General features: G+C 51.3%; 9 protein-coding genes across 9 annotated transcripts; 5 read left to right on the forward strand and 4 right to left on the reverse strand.

Annotated features, from left to right (window-relative positions):
- Positions 1-251: 251 nt before the first annotated feature.
- Positions 252-1,863, reverse strand: BDR25DRAFT_43358 (phosphoserine phosphatase serb). The gene is made up of 2 exons (XM_033698565.1): positions 537-1,863; positions 252-452 (listed from the first exon to the last, which is right to left on the reverse strand). The coding sequence occupies exon 1, from the start codon at positions 1,814-1,816 to the stop codon at positions 659-661; it is 1,158 nt and encodes a 385-aa protein (XP_033553878.1). The 5' UTR covers positions 1,817-1,863; the 3' UTR covers positions 252-452; positions 537-658.
- A 120-nt stretch (positions 1,864-1,983) lies between these two features.
- On the forward strand, positions 1,984-3,501 carry BDR25DRAFT_300136 (NAD(P)-binding protein). Its single transcript, XM_033689305.1, has one exon. The coding sequence runs from the start codon at positions 2,252-2,254 to the stop codon at positions 3,341-3,343; it is 1,092 nt and encodes a 363-aa protein (XP_033553879.1). The 5' UTR covers positions 1,984-2,251; the 3' UTR covers positions 3,344-3,501.
- A 417-nt stretch (positions 3,502-3,918) lies between these two features.
- Positions 3,919-7,494, forward strand: BDR25DRAFT_208424 (UDP-Glycosyltransferase/glycogen phosphorylase; the record flags this gene model as incomplete). The annotated part of the gene is made up of 4 exons (XM_033684566.1): positions 3,919-4,804; positions 5,049-5,151; positions 5,226-5,460; positions 5,638-7,494. 4 exons carry the CDS (start codon positions 3,919-3,921, stop codon positions 7,492-7,494), a joined length of 3,081 nt encoding a protein of 1,026 aa, XP_033553880.1.
- Positions 7,495-7,562: 68 nt separating this feature from the next.
- On the reverse strand, positions 7,563-8,066 carry BDR25DRAFT_43377 (uncharacterized protein). Its single transcript, XM_033698566.1, has one exon. The coding sequence runs from the start codon at positions 7,901-7,903 to the stop codon at positions 7,631-7,633; it is 273 nt and encodes a 90-aa protein (XP_033553881.1). The 5' UTR covers positions 7,904-8,066; the 3' UTR covers positions 7,563-7,630.
- Positions 8,067-8,173: 107 nt separating this feature from the next.
- BDR25DRAFT_330958 (uncharacterized protein) lies at positions 8,174-9,292 on the reverse strand (the record flags this gene model as incomplete). The annotated part of the gene is made up of 3 exons (XM_033692579.1): positions 9,082-9,292; positions 8,684-8,973; positions 8,174-8,571 (listed from the first exon to the last, which is right to left on the reverse strand). Exons 1-3 carry the CDS (start codon positions 9,180-9,182, stop codon positions 8,174-8,176), a joined length of 789 nt encoding a protein of 262 aa, XP_033553882.1. The 5' UTR covers positions 9,183-9,292.
- A 261-nt stretch (positions 9,293-9,553) lies between these two features.
- BDR25DRAFT_251584 (uncharacterized protein) lies at positions 9,554-10,240 on the reverse strand. Its single transcript, XM_033686129.1, has 2 exons — positions 9,951-10,240; positions 9,554-9,883 (listed from the first exon to the last, which is right to left on the reverse strand). The coding sequence occupies exons 1-2, from the start codon at positions 10,180-10,182 to the stop codon at positions 9,780-9,782; spliced, it is 336 nt and encodes a 111-aa protein (XP_033553883.1). The 5' UTR covers positions 10,183-10,240; the 3' UTR covers positions 9,554-9,779.
- A 120-nt stretch (positions 10,241-10,360) lies between these two features.
- BDR25DRAFT_330960 (eukaryotic translation initiation factor 2 subunit beta) lies at positions 10,361-11,863 on the forward strand. The gene is made up of 4 exons (XM_033692580.1): positions 10,361-10,643; positions 10,727-10,899; positions 10,949-11,215; positions 11,268-11,863. Exons 1-4 carry the CDS (start codon positions 10,496-10,498, stop codon positions 11,613-11,615), a joined length of 936 nt encoding a protein of 311 aa, XP_033553884.1. The 5' UTR covers positions 10,361-10,495; the 3' UTR covers positions 11,616-11,863.
- A 278-nt stretch (positions 11,864-12,141) lies between these two features.
- Positions 12,142-14,015, forward strand: BDR25DRAFT_251589 (DUF124-domain-containing protein). The gene is made up of 5 exons (XM_033686130.1): positions 12,142-12,332; positions 12,389-12,877; positions 12,930-13,279; positions 13,359-13,497; positions 13,548-14,015. Exons 1-5 carry the CDS (start codon positions 12,284-12,286, stop codon positions 13,628-13,630), a joined length of 1,110 nt encoding a protein of 369 aa, XP_033553885.1. The 5' UTR covers positions 12,142-12,283; the 3' UTR covers positions 13,631-14,015.
- A 339-nt stretch (positions 14,016-14,354) lies between these two features.
- BDR25DRAFT_300141 (uncharacterized protein) lies at positions 14,355-14,744 on the forward strand. The gene has a single exon (XM_033689306.1). The coding sequence runs from the start codon at positions 14,427-14,429 to the stop codon at positions 14,619-14,621; it is 195 nt and encodes a 64-aa protein (XP_033553886.1). The 5' UTR covers positions 14,355-14,426; the 3' UTR covers positions 14,622-14,744.
- Positions 14,745-15,111: the final 367 nt, after the last annotated feature.

A 15,111-nucleotide genomic window follows, 5' to 3' on the forward strand; every position in this document is an offset into this window, starting at 1 on the left:
CACTTTCGAGGGTTTGCCAATATTTCAATCTCTCGTATATTTCCCCGGCTTGGAGAAACGTCGCCACTAACCAACACGGCTGGAACGCCGCGTTTTCTTCAGCGATGAACAGGCTCAGCGTCACTGGAAACAATGTTGGCAACTTGGCAGACTGTTCTAATGTACTCCCAGGCGTCGCAAAGAACAGACATAAGGCTAAGAGTGGCCCAGTTGCAGCTCGCGCTTTTGCCCCATAAATAGAGAACACGGAGGTGCCGGCACTTTAGCACTTGTAGGAGGGTAATTTGGAGCGAGTTCGCCCCTTCTGGAATTGTCTCATGTATACTTTGGCTATCGTTGGGGTTGCACTAGTAATTCTAGATTCTCGGACGAGAATCTGGTTCGATATAGGTTTGCTCGGACTTGAAGCATGGCGTTGTGGTTAGGTCAGATTTAGGAGTTTGTTTGTATTCCTGTCCAATGTTAGAAATGGTCATTTTATCGTCCATTCGCCAATAAGTGAGATAACCTCCACAGGCTTTAGGTTTCGCACGTACGTATGGAAAGAACACAATGCTTGCATTTGAGAGCGGTTTGGAGGATCAAGTGACGGAGAGCTTTCTCGGAGAGGCGATCGAGTTACAGGAGTAGCACTCGTCGAGCAACGGGATTTTGTATGCTACCCCAACAACACCTCTTGTTCTTCTTTTGTTATACCGAGTAGGTATAGAATATCTAGCATACTTTTCGAGTTCAATCTTGCGGGTGCTTGCATCTGCACCTTGGGCTTCGCATGAAAGGCGACCCCCAAGCCAGCCACACCCATCATCGGAAGATCGTTGGCTCCGTCACCAACGACAAGGACTTGGGCCAAGGGTATGTCCTCCTTTGCAGCAATCTCTAGGACATGCTGCCTCTTCCTTTCGGCGTGCACAATTTCGCCGGTCAACTCGCCAGTCAGCGTCTGCCCGTCCTCGCTGACGGTGAGATGGTTGGCGAAAGCGTAGTCCAACCCCAACTCCTTCCCCATCCATCCCGTCAGCGGCGTGAAGCCCCCGCTTAGCACAGCCGTCCTGAAGCCCAGCCTCTTCAGCGCCTTGATCAGTGCTAGGACACCCTCGTTTAACGTGATCCTGGGCTTGAGGGTCTCCCACACAGTGCTTGGGACGCCCCGGAGCAGGGCGCACCTTTTACGCAGACTAGCTTCAAAATCCAGCTCTCCGTTCATTGCAGCTGCTGTAATCTCAGCAACCTGGGCCTTGACACCAATGAGGCTGGCAATCTCATCAATGACCTCCTGCTGGATGAGGGTAGAATCCATGTCGAAGACTGCCAGGCGCTTGTACCGCCGATATACAGTGTCGAGCTGGAAGACGACCTCGACGTTCCACTCCCGCTCAAACCGGCTCACGACCTCGTCCCTTCGCAGTGTCTCCAGCGTCACGGGCGCGGGATTAGGAAGCGGAAACGTGACTTCGACAACTCTGCAGAATTTGGACGCTTCCAGCCTCCTCGACGTGATGGTGTCTTCCATGAGGCCTGGTATTATGTTGGTCATCGTGACGAAGAAGTCGGTAAGGCAGCTCTGCGAGAGGTAGGAGCCATAGAGGTGGTCAAGCGGGTTGGGGCCTGGAGTGGGCGGCTCGAGGGGGTAGTCGCACATATTCTCGGTGGGCACGGAATCCCGCAAAGAACTGAGCGAGGCCTCAGGGAGGGTGTCTCGCGGGCTGTGAGGCGACGCATCGGCATGCGGGTGGGCGTGCAACGGGGAGTCAGATTTGTAGAAGAGGGTTGCGATAACATGGGTTGCGGAGACGTCGAGGGCAAGTGGCTTCATGGCGCTAATTACTGGAGAGTGGTGGTGGTGGTGGTGGTAGGTGGTAGGTAGTGGGAGGGGTCAATTCACGACGCAGGAAAATGGTACAGGGATGAAGGCTCGCCAAGGGCTAAGCTTTGTGGTGGGGTCTGTTTGGCTAGCGAGCTCCCCGCAAAGCACACCATTCACTGCCATGGGGATTGTGCGATACTTCACCTGTCAATGTTTACACCATGGATTCGGTTCAGGTGATGACGCAGCTGTGGGTTTCGAATGCCATCGTGTACCCTCCAGCTGCTGCTGCGAGGGGAAACTCCTCCGCCCAGCCTTCAAGCGAGCCTAGGCTTCCTAAGGCATCCGGGCTAACACTGTTGTTTTCCTCGCCCTCACCCCCGCAACGGTCCAGGAAGGTACAAAAGAGGCGCCATCTCCTTCTCCATCGTCTCCGCTAAACCGATGGCTACTTCGAGCAGCTCTAACCTCTCGGACATGATCAGACAGTCCCCACCTGTCGACTTGTCGAAACCCTACGAGGCGGCTTGGGTCAAGGGCAAGACAATTGTAATAACCGGAGGAGCGAGTGGCTTCGGCGCCGGCTTCGTGAGGCATTGGGCAAAATATCGCGCTGCGATAATTATTGGAGACGTCAATGTTGAGAAAGGCGGCGCTCTCGCTCTGGAGGTCCAGAAAGAGACGGGAAACCAGCATGTCCATTTCGTGCATTGCGACGTCACTGACTGGCAGTCTCAAGTCAACTTCTTCAAGGAGGCTGTTAAGCTGAGCCCGCATGGCGGTATCGACACCGTAGTCGCCAACGCTGGCATAGCTGGCGACGACCCCCTGCAACGACCGACCGGCTTGAACACTGCTGAGCCTCCGAAGCCCGACTTCAAAATCATGGACGTCAACTGCACGGGAGTCATGTACACTACTCACCTTGCGCTTTACTGGCTCTTCCGGAATCCAGGTTCGACAGCCTGCAGCATGGACTCACATCCTCTATACACCCGGGACAGGCACCTGCTGTTTCTTGGGTCAGTCGCCTCACTCGGGCCTATACCTGTCCAGCCTCAATACGGTGCTGCAAAGCATGCCGTATTGGGGCTGTTCCGTTCGCTGCGCGCAACATCGCACATGCAAGGCGTTCGCGTTAACCTTCTCTGCCCTTATTTCATCGACACGCCCATTGTTACTGCGGCTGCACGAGTCGCACTTGCCGGAGGAGCAATGGGAAAGGTGGAGGATGTGGTCGACGCTGCAACCCGCTTCGTTGCCGATTCACGCATTCTTGGCCGAGCCCTGGTCATTGGGCCAAAAGTCAATGTGAAGCAACACGAAGACGGGGAGTGGAAATTGGTGACCAAGGACGCTCCGGGCAGTCGCCAGACGGCCATCTGGGAAGCTTACGCAGATGACTGGGAAGAGGCGGATGCTTTTTGTCGGAATATAATTGGAGTGTTGAATGCAGTCCAGGCGGCTCGCGGATGGATAGGCTGGGCTGTGGACGTAGTCAAAGCCGTTGGGTATAGTGTGGGGCTTGCTCGGTGATGGAGATAGGCGAGATTCCCATCGTCATTCGACTGTGTAGCGAAGAAGCATCATGACATCACATCACGGGCCAAGGAGCTGCACCCCTTCCCAAGCCTAACAGCGGACACCAACTGCTTGGGGACAAAGGTGCGCTCTGGAACAGTTCCTGAGCGGTGGCCATGGCGACTGACGCCAAAACTTAATGATCGTCAACCCTTTGCAAATCATAAATTGCTCCCCGTCACACCGTTGTACATGTCTCGCGCGCGTTTGCCCTCTCTCGCTGCTCCCCGAGAATTTACTCGCTCGCTCCTCCTCATTATTTCGTCCGCCCCGCTGCGCCTTCTCTTTTAATTCCCTTTTTTGAATCCGCCAAGGTAGAACATAGGGTCTGTTTCACAACTTGGTCTTCAAACCCCACTGTCGCCATGTCCAACGAGAGTAATGACAACGTCCATGTAATCCCTACCGCCGTTCGCTTAGAGGAAGATAAATTCCCTTTCCCAAATGAAAACTCCTCATACCGAACCCACGGCACGACCCTGAAACGATGTGCGACAGATGGCGACGCTCCCACCGACGTCATGCGGACGATGGATCCGTCGCGACCTCGCGATCTCCAAAAACAGGCGACGGACCAGCCACCATCTGTATCTCCAAGGTCGTTGCTTGACTGGAACCGAAGAGTAACGGCCGGCAGGCCTCCACAACTGGGTAGACAGGCTACCTTGACCTTCGATCCATTCTCATTCGAGTCAAGCCCTTCATCCAACGAGGAAGAGGGTCCTTCGTCTGACGGCCATGGCACTCGATCACGAGAGCGACATGACCAGGGAGAGAAACGCAAATCCAGCCCCCAGTCCTTCTCGAGGTTCCGAATTGCAAACGAGCATTTCAGCACCAGGGGCAAGATCTCAAAGCTGGATGGCCGACTGAAGTTGTCAATAAACGAAACAGTGAATAGTGGCTACTTTGCAAAGACTCTTGGAGCCGGCTTGAGAAAGCACATCAGGAGCGGAGAGGATGGAGAGAGTGCCAAGTCTCCCCTTCCTGGACACGACGCGGAGACTGAGAAGATACCCCCAGAAGATGACAAAATGGAGAATGGTTCCAAACAAAGAGTGAAGTTGAACGTCTGCGTAATCGTTATTGGGTCGCGAGGAGACATCCAACCCTTTTTGAAGATCGGAAAGATCCTAAAAGATGACTACGGCCACCGGGTACGAATAGCAACACATCCTGCGTTCAAGAAATTTGTCGAAGAGGATTCGGGCCTAGAGTTCTTCTCAGTAGGGGGTGACCCCTCGGAACTCATGGCGTTTATGGTCAAGAATCCGGGGTTGATACCATCCGTGGACACTATCAAAGACGGCGAGATTGGTCGACGAAGAGCAGCCATGTACGACATGTTTCAGGGCATGTGGCGCGCATGCATTAACTCCACTGATGATGAGAACGACAAGGCGAATATGAAGATGAGTAAGTTCAGGGCCCCACTGTAGAAGCACATCTCATGAAATGTACCATGATCTGCGTTGGGAATAATTCCCCTCTCTGTTGATGTTTTCACTTGACCCCAGCAATGGGTTAATGAACTCCACTTCCCATAAGTTAACGTTTTGTGCTACGAGCCAACATTTAGCAGAGAGTGGTTGGAGTACCACACTTCGTTTCGTGGTTACTTCCTTGTGCCGTTTGATCTGGGAACTGACTATTATCTTAGTGGGCGACAAGCATCCGTTCGTAGCTGATGCTATTATTGCGAACCCCCCAAGCTTTGCACCTCAACATATCGCCGAACGACTAGGGGTGCCCCTCCACATGATGTTCACGTAGGTTCTTAATCAAGACTTCGATATGCGCGTTACATTTCAAATATATCACAGCTGACATAAGTAAGATTTCCATATACCCCCACAGCTCAATTCCCACATCCATTGGCGAATATTAAGGCTAGTAATGTTGACGCCAACTATACCAATTTCATGAGCTATCCCCTGGTGGAAATGATGACTTGGCAGGGGTTGGGCGATTTGATCAACCGATTCCGGTCTAAGACTCTATGCTTGGAAGAGATTTCAACGCTTTGGGCTCCGGGGCAACTTTACCGTCTAAAGGTACCCTATACTTATATGGTAAGTGCTTCAACGTACAACATATTATCTCACAATGTGGAACATGATAAGGGTAGAGTCTATCTCTCACACCTCTTGCTACAATCAGAGAGAACACTATCAACTATCCCTGTCATGTTCCGCATTAAATGATAAGAAGCAGCAGAAAGCAACGAACTCCCCGCTGATTACACCTAGTGGTCACCTAGTCTTGTCTCAAAACCTAAAGATTGGGGGCCAGAGATTGATATCGCAGGTTTCGTGTTCCTCGAACTTGCATCGTCCTTCAAGCCCCCAGAGTCTCTTATCAAATTTCTCGATGATGGTCCTCCTCCTTTGTACATTGGCTTTGGTAGCATCGTAGTCGACGATCCCGACAAATTCACTAAACTGATCTTTGAAGCAGTCGAGATGGCAGGCGCTCGTGCGCTTGTTAGCAAAGGATGGGGTGGTCTAGGAGACGAGGGAAATACTCCCGATAACATCTACATGCTCGAAAATACACCACACGACTGGTTATTTCCGCGCGTAAGTGCAGTTGTTCATCATGGCGGTGCAGGAACTACGGCAATCGGCTTGAAATGCGGCAAGCCTACGATGATAATCCCATTTTTTGGTGATCAACCGTTCTGGGGCGCAATGGTGGCCAAAGCGAAAGCGGGAGCTCATAATTGCATTCCCTACAAAAAGCTCACTGCCGAGCGTCTTGCAGAAGGTATCAAGCAGTGCCTAACTAACGAAGCTAAGGAAAACGTTCAAAAGATTGCAGATAGCATTGCGAAGGAAGGTGATGGTGCTGCCAATGCTGTACGATCTTTCCATCGTAGCTTGCCATTGCATGGCGACTACAGCATGCGTTGTCAGATACTCGAAAATCGCGTTGCGACATGGAAGCTAAAAAACACGGACCTCCGTTTATGTTCCCTTGCAGCTGAGCTTCTTGTCGAATGGAAGAAAATCAAGTGGAACGATCTTCGACTCCTTCGCCACTACGAATGGAATGACTTCGGGGGTCCGGGTGAGCCTATTACAGGCGGCTGGGGTGCCATCATGGGAACTGCATCTGATGTTGCGACTGGTGTAGGCCTAATTCCGTTCAAGATGGCGAAGAGTGTCAAGAAACGAGAGGAGTATTACCAGAAAAGATATAGGATTTCGAAAGGACAAAGACACGCAAAACAGACTCTTGCTCAAGCAAATACGGACTTTCCCAATGAACGCAGAAACAGTAACTGGAAGGATTCTAATAGTCGATCTGATCGGCCCGGCAAGCCTGATCGACGGGATACCAACCAGAGAACACTCTCCAAGCTCCCAAGACCAGAAGATTATCTAGCACAGGAGCTGGCACAGGAGGCAGGTCATGGTTTGTTGAAGACTGGGGGTGCTATCATTAGAGCCCCGATGGAGTTCACCCTTGCGATTACTCAAGGTTTCCACAATGCACCGCGCCTCTACGGTGACGAAACTGTGAGACGACCTCCACGAGTTACTGGCTTCCATTCTGGGTTCCGGGCTGGTCGTGATGAGTTCGTTTATGGCATTCGGGACGGTGTTGCGGGGCTTTGGATGCAACCATACTGCGGCGCTCGAGACGGTGGCATGATGGGCTTTCTTCACGGTTTCGGTATGGGAATTGGTGGGGTGGTCCTCAAGGATATTGCGGCGTTCCTAGGGCCTCCAGCTTATGTGATGAAGGGTCTCCATGAAGAAGCACTTAAAAAGTACCAACCTACAAATTTCTTAAGACGCGCTCGGGTCATCCAAGGCCAGAATGAATTGGCGGCACTTGGGCCTCGCCATCCTCACCACAAATCGGGTGATTCAAACGATGAAAAGAAAGAGGAAGGGATGGAACGACAAGAAGTGGAGATTGCTGTCACTCGGGGATGGGAAGTCGTGCAATCTCAGATGCTAGCAGATAAGAGAAAGCATACGATAGGCCTCCGTGCAAGTCTCCTTGGAAGGAAGGTACGGAAGGGAGGCGAGCCATTCCCGAGGAAGTCGTCAAAAGCTGATGTGAGTGTAAAACCGAAGTCAGCCTCACCCCAATAAACGAAACTGGGCAAGTAGATGGTGAAACCTTCCGGGGCCGAGATCGTCTGAATATAGCACTAGTTACAGCCAAAGAATGGAAGGAGAAGGTAAAGACGAAGTATAAGATCGATGTTATTCCGGATACACTCAAGGATCAAGCTCGGAGAGACGGAGTAGGGAATAGTCGACTACTCTCTGTCTTCGAAGAGAGCGTTAAGGGGAAGGGAACACCTGTCGGCAGGAAGCCAGGACATGAAGAGGCAACTCGTTGTTTGAGTGAGAGAAACCTTGAGATAGTGTAGAGAGGGGAAGAGCAAAGAGAGATGTAACGGATTGGGCCACCGTGAATTTGGGCGCTAACGATGAGGGTATTCGATCGAGCTCTCATAGAATTTAGATAAAGACTAGCGCGATATGGGGATAGCATGCCTATGGATTTAGGGCATATATAGACAGGAAGTTCCCCTTTAGAATCGCCCTGGCATTTGTGTTAGTCTCGCTAATGTTCTTTGCTCTTAGTACATAGATTTCGCAGTATACCCTTAATTGTCAATTTATTCAGCATCGTTGAATAAAGTTGCATAAATCAATGCATAACCAACACCCCAGAAAAATCCCACAAAGCATTTCTCGCTGCTCTAAGCAAGTAAGTGGAAGGTGAGGATCGATTGAGCCCACCAATGCCCCATTCCAATTCTCACCATCCAAATCTACCACGCCCTGAGATCCTGATCCGGCCATACTGATCTTGCGTCACCTCCTCCCCTCTCCTAACCAAATAGCTTTTATTTGCTCGTTCAAGATCCATGCCCCCCTCCCTCCCCCAAATCCTCTCCATCTCCTCTCTCGTCTTAGTCTTCGGCTTCCCCTCCCGAACCCTGATCTTCTCGAAATATACATACGCGCCATAGTAGACGGATGAAGTATTTCCAGAATCAGGCCCCTTTTTGGACCGGAAGTCGTTGAGCTGCTTGGATTGAATTTTCTTGGGCGTTTTGTGGTATTGGGCGGCGATGTCACGGAGGAATTGCGCGGCTGTGACGGCCGGTTTTTGGAGGTGGGCATTTATTTTGCGGCGGACTTCGTCACATGTGTCTGAATTGGAGTGATCGAATTAGCTCAGGTCCTTGTTAGTACGTGACTTGGTATGGTTTGAAAATTCATGGAAAATTCATGGAACTAATAATTCCAGGTATTGGATACGTACCATACACTTCAACTTTATCTTGTTCTTCACCCTCGAGGATAATACCCGAGATATCAACCCTGTTTGTGGCCGCTGCGGCGGCAGTTTTCACCTTCTTCGGCAACTTGATACCCCTCAACTCGCGCTTTCTGAAGAACTGATATGCGTTGAGATACACATTGCTTCCCCTGCCCTTGAGCGGACCGTTCTGGCCCATGAAGTCACTGTATGACTTGCTGGTTACGTTGATTGCCTTCTGAAATTCGCCAACTCTCATTTCGCCGCTGTCGATGAAAGCACGGATCTTGCGGCTGCAATGGGATGGATTAGGGCAAGTTCCATGGCGAATGTAATGATATGGCGATTATGGGGATGGTGGGTGGAGAGTGGAGGGTGAAAAGGCAAGGAATCATGCATACCGCACGGCATCACAACTGTCCTTCATAGGCCTGTTCTCAATCTCGTACTGGAGATCGCTGTCGTCCCATTCGACATACTGATCAGATTTGCGTTTCGACATTGTTTGTGGGTATCCCTGGGTGGCTAATTGAGATGGGAAAGGTAAGGGGAGGTGTTGAGAGGTGTTGGGAGGAGTGAGAAGGGGAGGGCTGATAAAAGCTCGGGTTGATCTGTGGTGGAACAAGTGTGATGAGCTGCGCATGGCTCCGTTGTTGGTCTGAGCATTGGCTGCTCACACGGTCTCACGTGAGAATTTTCTTAGCGCGATAGGGTCTTGAACGTCTTTATCGTGCACTGGTATCTGCTCTCGATGCTGATATGTTCCATAAGTTGAACATTTATGATCAATCGAGAGGAGGTTAATAGAAGGCTGCGTTTCTGTCATGACCCGGAAGTCCTTCTATGTTCTGTTGAACGTGTTGATAGGAGCCACTAAAATCGACACGAACAAAAACACCGGCCCTATCCGTAGAGAATGTGCCGATATGGTTCTATTGCCTATCCTCTGTGAAGCTGAGCAGGCTTATTCCATACGCGTAAGTGTGCAACCCGTACAGATGCTGAAACGAAAGGTCCCCAAAACGCCAATGATGTTGCCGTATGCTATGACCCTATTGCTATACCCAAGCTCACGTAATTGCTTCAACTCGTATGTCCCTTACAATGAGGCCACGGCCTCGATGGCTCCTGCGCCTTTGAACAGCTTCGGACTGGTGACGACGATTTGGATAGGGTATTTCCATTCCATGAACTTGGCCCAGCCTAAGCGCGAGTTAGCAACTAGGCCTCCACCTAGGGCTGGCGCCTCCATGGCTGCAGTATTGCTCACCCCAATAGGCGCATTTTCTCCCAAAGTATTTCCCTACGTACGGCACTACCACCATGGTTAGCAGCAGTTCGAGCTGCTGCAACGATTCTCGCCACTCGCGCTCGGCGTCTGATACGTATTCATCGTCGGATACAGACGAAGCTGTAGACGAGGAGGGGAGCGAATCGATGTCGTCGGCATCTGAGGAGCTGGCTGCGGGCTCGATGAAGGATTCGCTATTGGTCATGAACATGGCGGAATGGCGGAAGATAGGGGCACGAGCGGAGCTACTGAGAGAGCATGGATGCGACGAGATATTAGAGATGAAGTTGCGCGATGGTCCAGGACATGCACGTGATGATTGAAATCTTGGCGTCGCGGCGGCGTTCGACTCACATCCTGGGGCAAATCCACGTCCCGCAATTCTTCACTTTCACCACAACCACGACCACAACCACACCCACACTACCGCCAACCCCAGGCCTTGAAGAGCGGCTCGACAATAAAATTCAGATTCTGCACCCACATCGCTTTAGAGAGAGTTCAGTCCCCCCAGGATCGCAATCATGGCTGAGATCGACCCTCCAACCGAGCGCAAGCCCCGCAAGTCCGTCGCGTTCAGTGAAGGTGCAACCGTCGTCGACTCGGATGGCCAGGTCACCGAGTCCACAGATATGAACGGTGGGAAGAACAGTGCTGAGTCGCACGCAGCTGGTAGGTTATTCACAGATGGCGGTTTCTCTGGTCAGGACGCCCAGACCATCTGCCGTTTGGAGAATGCGAGCTGACAAGTTCAGTGGCAGGCGACGCTGACAAGGACATCGATGAAGTCACAGATATGTTCAAGGACCTCGCCAAGAAGAAAAAGAAAAAGAGCAAGGCGAAGGAGGGCGATGAGGAGCCTGTGGTAGTAGATGGCGAGTTCGACCCGTCTGCGCTGAAGAAGAAGAAGAAGAAGAAGGTTCCAAAGGTATGTCTTCCACTTTATTGTTACTAGGGACTAGCACTAACACCCTTAGACTGACGCAGACGAGTTTGAAGCCAAGCTTGCCGAAGCTGTAGGTGACAAGGCCGATGGCGAGGCTACTGTCGAGCCCGTTGAGGAAGGCGACATGATGAAGGGTACCGGCATCTGGCAGCACGACGCTACGCAACCCATTAGCTATAATCTTCTGCTGAACCGCTTCTTTACCCTGCTACACTCGCAGCATCCCGACCTTGCCTCTTCTGGATCCAAGAGCTACAAGATTCCTCCGCCGCAGTGTCTGCGTGAAGGCAACAAGAAGGCACGTAGCCTTTCACCCTATCATTATGACTACCTGCTAAATTTCCTGATAGACCATTTTCGCCAACATTTCCGAGATTTGCAAACGCATGAAGCGAACCGACGAGCACGTGACACAATTCTTGTTTGCTGAATTGGGTACCTCTGGCTCTGTCGACGGTAGCCGCCGTCTGGTCATCAAGGGTCGTTTCCAGCAGAAGCAGATTGAGAACGTCTTGCGCCGGTACATCCTTGAATACGTAACATGCAAGACGTGCCGATCGCCCGACACGGAGCTAAACAAGGGAGAGAATCGGTTATACTTTGTCACTTGCAATAGTTGTGGATCTCGGCGGTCCGTCACGGCTATCAAGACGGGGTTCTCTGCGCAGGTTGGCAAGAGGAGGAGGCAGCAAGGTTAAGCTGTTGGTTCCGGATGCTCTTATGGACTTTTCCCGACGAGACTGTCTCGCGCGTGCAATATGGCGAAGAGCTGCGTGTTTGAAGACGTCATGCACGGTGGGTCGATAGATTGATGGTGGACGAAGCAGGGGGGATAAAAATGGGTATGAGGTTGAATGCATTCACCGATCCATGGCCGACTTGATGGGCACTGGTCTGTAAATTAGACGCGGCAGGCCTACCAATGGACAAGCACTTGTCTATCTTCATATCTACACTTGGCCTTAAGGGCGACGACATTATCAAGCTAGTGGCGCTGGACCATGGTGGTTTTAGCTAGCACCTGGGATATCGAGTCTCAACCTTGATGCGACGTTCAAAACGCACCTCCAAGGCCAGCGCTAACACCAGCTTCACTATTCATGGCGAGATGCTGTGCTTACCTGCCGTGCATCATTGTTGCATGGCTTGGCACCATCCACGGCGGGACACAGGCATCTGATTCGGCGCTTAGCTGCCCCGCTTAGCACCAGCTCTTTAAAATCGAGGCTGAGCAGCTTCCACGGCGCCCTCGTTCTGAGTACATATCTGCTGACGCTTGTCTGTGGTTCGTGTACCGCTCGCCTTTCTTTCAATACCTTGAAGCATCGACCCAGACTCATCGAGTAGTCCTCCTCCAGCAGCTGCCATGTCTGGGTTCCAAGGAAGCCCTCCCCCGCAGGGCAACTACTACCCGCGTGAGCTCTTAATAGAGAGAGGCCAGAAGAGACATGCAGCAACTAACTCGCTCCAGCACCCCCCGAGAAAGCTCAGTATCCTACAGACCAACCCCAAGGACAACCGCCGCCGCCGCCGCCGCCGCAGCAGCAGCAGCAGCAGCAGCAGTACTTTGCCCCTCCGGGCGGGAACTACCCCCCGCCGCCTACCGCAAGCCCCTCCGCTCAACACTACCCTCCCCCACCTCAGCAGCAGCAGTACGGTGCTCCCCCCGACCAACAGCATGCTTATCCTCCTCCGGGCGGTGCCGCACCTCCTCTCCCTCAACACCCACAGCAACACCAACCCATGTCTCCTGGCTATGGCGCACCTTCGCCTTCACCGCACCCGGGAATGTCCTCGCAACAGGTAGCGCCCCAGCAACCCCAGTTTGCTGGCGCGGGAAGCACACAGGCAGACGATGTGGGGACCTTCAATGGAGGGAGCTACAGGGTCAGCCACAGGGATACCAATACTATCTTAACGATCCAGTTGGCCATTGGATGTCCCTTAACTGTGAAGCCTGGTAATGTGTTCTGATAATGCCTCTGAACCTTATTGCTGATGGATTAACACAGGCGCCATGATTGCCATGTCTCCAACCATCACGCTCAAAGGGCAAGTAAAATTTTCCCTCAAAAAGGTTCTGGTTGGCGGCGACATGTCCAAGTCACACTACACGGGCCCTGGAGAGCTGCTTCTTGCACCTCCTGCCCTTGGCGATATAACCATTATCAAGCTAGGAGGGCAAGAGCAGTGGTCGGTGGGCAAAGACGCCTTTTTGGCGTGCACCCAGGGCATTGTGACCGAGTATAAGAGCCAGGGTCTTGGAAAGGCCATGTTCTCGGGTGAAGGGTTGTTTGTATACAAGATTAGCGGACAGGGTATTATGTGGGTCACCAGTTTTGGCGCCATCATCCGGAAAGATGTAAGTTGATATATTCAAAACTTCCCGAAGAGCCTCGGCAGAGCCAGCGTTGGGATTGCGGAGGCTAACGCAAATGCAGCTCCAAAAAGATGAGAAATACATCATCGATAATGGACACCTTGTAGCCTGGAATTGCAAATATGTACTCGAGCGTGTAGCGAGCGGTGGTATCATCTCCAACATGTCGTCTGGCGAAGGCTTGGTGTGCAAGTTTACTGGTATGCGATTCCTTTATCAACTTCCACTTTCATACTAACAATCTTTACAGGCCCTGGAACCGTTTTCATGCAAACCCGCAACCCGCAAGCCTTCTCGCAATGGCTCACGGCGAATGCTGCCCCAGGGATGTAATTCGAGTGCTTATCTGAGCTTGAATTTGTCTAAAATGGTGGTCTGACACTGATTCTTCTGGAAATGATGATGTTAGGAAGAGATTGGTTGCGGTTATGGGCGAACTAGTATTCTTTCATCGGGAGATAGGGCTATTCACGAAAGTCATATTTTGAAAGCGCGGAGTTGGTGTTCAATATCTCTACTTCGCAATAGGTGAAAATGGAATAGTTAGTCCTTTCTGCAAGCTCATTGTCTTTTATCAAGGATTCATGCTGAGTTTTGCGACTACGGAACAGAAATTACTGTGGTGGTGGTAGTTTCGTCACTGTATTGTACGGAATGAGATGCAGAAGGGTGTGCGATCACTTGGCAGACCTGGGTGACTGCGCCAGCCTTTGTTACCCCTTGGTCTCAATGTAGGAACTAATCTACTAAAGGCAATCTTAAATGTTTGAATACGAGGCACTCAATTCTAACACTGGTATATCTTAGATAGTATGTTAACCTTACACTGACAAGTCTCACAATATAGTACGTGCGAGCGATGGCTAGCGTGAGACGCAATGGCAAAGTTATTCTCTTCCTTTAGCCTTGGGTTGTGGAGGCTCTAGGGGTGGAGCTTCTACGTAATAGTTAATGATTCTTCTTAATTAGTTCGTTTAGTGCTGACGGCACGAATGAGGCTTGTTTCCTCGGTCCCTCACTTAATCATTTCTCATCTAAGGCCTCAAATCCTTGAACCCTTCACTGCACACATTTCTGCTTTTATATAGTCTACCTCAAAGATCTTTACACTAAAATTGTGTGTTACAACATGGCTACTCCATTCTATATCAAAGCTGCTCTCCTAAAATCTTGCAACATCTCGGTCTTAAACCCAGATACACCCCTCCAAGACTTCCTACCTCGCTGGTCCTCCTCTGCGGTCTCTATCCTCTACACCATTGTCAAGCCAGCCACAGAATCCGACATCCTTCCATCGTCACATACGCTGTATCCCAAAAGCTAAAATCATCCCCGCAAACGGTTGGTATGCTTCACTCGTCCCCATCACCTCAGGCTCTATATACCTCGACATAAACTGCTTTAAAGCCGTGAGTCTAGACGCAGAGGATCATGGGGCGGAGATAGGAGGGGGTGGTGTCTCGGGGGATGTCCTCTAAGCACTAGTGATAAGAATTGCTATACATTGACACAGAATTTAAATCCTATGTATGGTTGGTGAATTTCTAGGTGGGCTATCGCATGGATTAAATGCGCTTCATGGTTGGTATCGATCATGCTGCAAGAATCCGCATGGTTCAGCTCTCGTCACTAGAGGGCTCAGACAGAGAAATGAGGCTGGGAATGTTGGAACCCAGTCCGGAGTCGGCAGGAAGAGAGGAGGAGCTGTTCAATGTACTGTGTGGAACGGGGCATGGGATGGAGTTATGACTTCAATTACACTGAAAGTATGGCCTATATCTAGCCTGAAGATGACAGATAACAAGATATGGAGC

The sequence above is a fragment of the Lindgomyces ingoldianus genome, assembly GCF_010093535.1.
Source record: "Lindgomyces ingoldianus strain ATCC 200398 unplaced genomic scaffold BDR25scaffold_2, whole genome shotgun sequence".
In the NCBI taxonomy this organism is placed as follows: Eukaryota; Fungi; Ascomycota; class Dothideomycetes; order Pleosporales; family Lindgomycetaceae; genus Lindgomyces; species Lindgomyces ingoldianus.

What these genes read in the sequence shown, in the direction of transcription:
- BDR25DRAFT_43358 (XM_033698565.1), bottom strand. Translation starts at nt 1,816, where the DNA reads ATGAAGCCACTTGCCCTCGACGTCTCCGCAACCCATGTTATCGCAACC.
- BDR25DRAFT_300136 (XM_033689305.1), top strand. Translation starts at nt 2,252, where the DNA reads ATGGCTACTTCGAGCAGCTCTAACCTCTCGGACATGATCAGACAGTCC.
- BDR25DRAFT_43377 (XM_033698566.1), bottom strand. Translation starts at nt 7,903, where the DNA reads ATGCTATCCCCATATCGCGCTAGTCTTTATCTAAATTCTATGAGAGCT.
- BDR25DRAFT_251584 (XM_033686129.1), bottom strand. Translation starts at nt 10,182, where the DNA reads ATGTTCATGACCAATAGCGAATCCTTCATCGAGCCCGCAGCCAGCTCC. An exon ending in GAGAAAATGCGCCTATTGGG is followed by an intron (nt 9,884 to 9,950) that starts GTGAGCAATACT and finishes ACTCGCGCTTAG; the next exon opens with GCTGGGCCAAGTTCATGGAA.
- BDR25DRAFT_330960 (XM_033692580.1), top strand. Translation starts at nt 10,496, where the DNA reads ATGGCTGAGATCGACCCTCCAACCGAGCGCAAGCCCCGCAAGTCCGTC. An exon ending in TGCTGAGTCGCACGCAGCTG is followed by an intron (nt 10,644 to 10,726) that starts GTAGGTTATTCA and finishes TGACAAGTTCAG; the next exon opens with TGGCAGGCGACGCTGACAAG. An exon ending in AGAAGAAGAAGGTTCCAAAG is followed by an intron (nt 10,900 to 10,948) that starts GTATGTCTTCCA and finishes TAACACCCTTAG; the next exon opens with ACTGACGCAGACGAGTTTGA.
- BDR25DRAFT_251589 (XM_033686130.1), top strand. Translation starts at nt 12,284, where the DNA reads ATGTCTGGGTTCCAAGGAAGCCCTCCCCCGCAGGGCAACTACTACCCG. An exon ending in GCAGGGCAACTACTACCCGC is followed by an intron (nt 12,333 to 12,388) that starts GTGAGCTCTTAA and finishes AACTCGCTCCAG; the next exon opens with CACCCCCCGAGAAAGCTCAG. An exon ending in CTTGGTGTGCAAGTTTACTG is followed by an intron (nt 13,498 to 13,547) that starts GTATGCGATTCC and finishes CAATCTTTACAG; the next exon opens with GCCCTGGAACCGTTTTCATG.
- BDR25DRAFT_300141 (XM_033689306.1), top strand. Translation starts at nt 14,427, where the DNA reads ATGGCTACTCCATTCTATATCAAAGCTGCTCTCCTAAAATCTTGCAAC.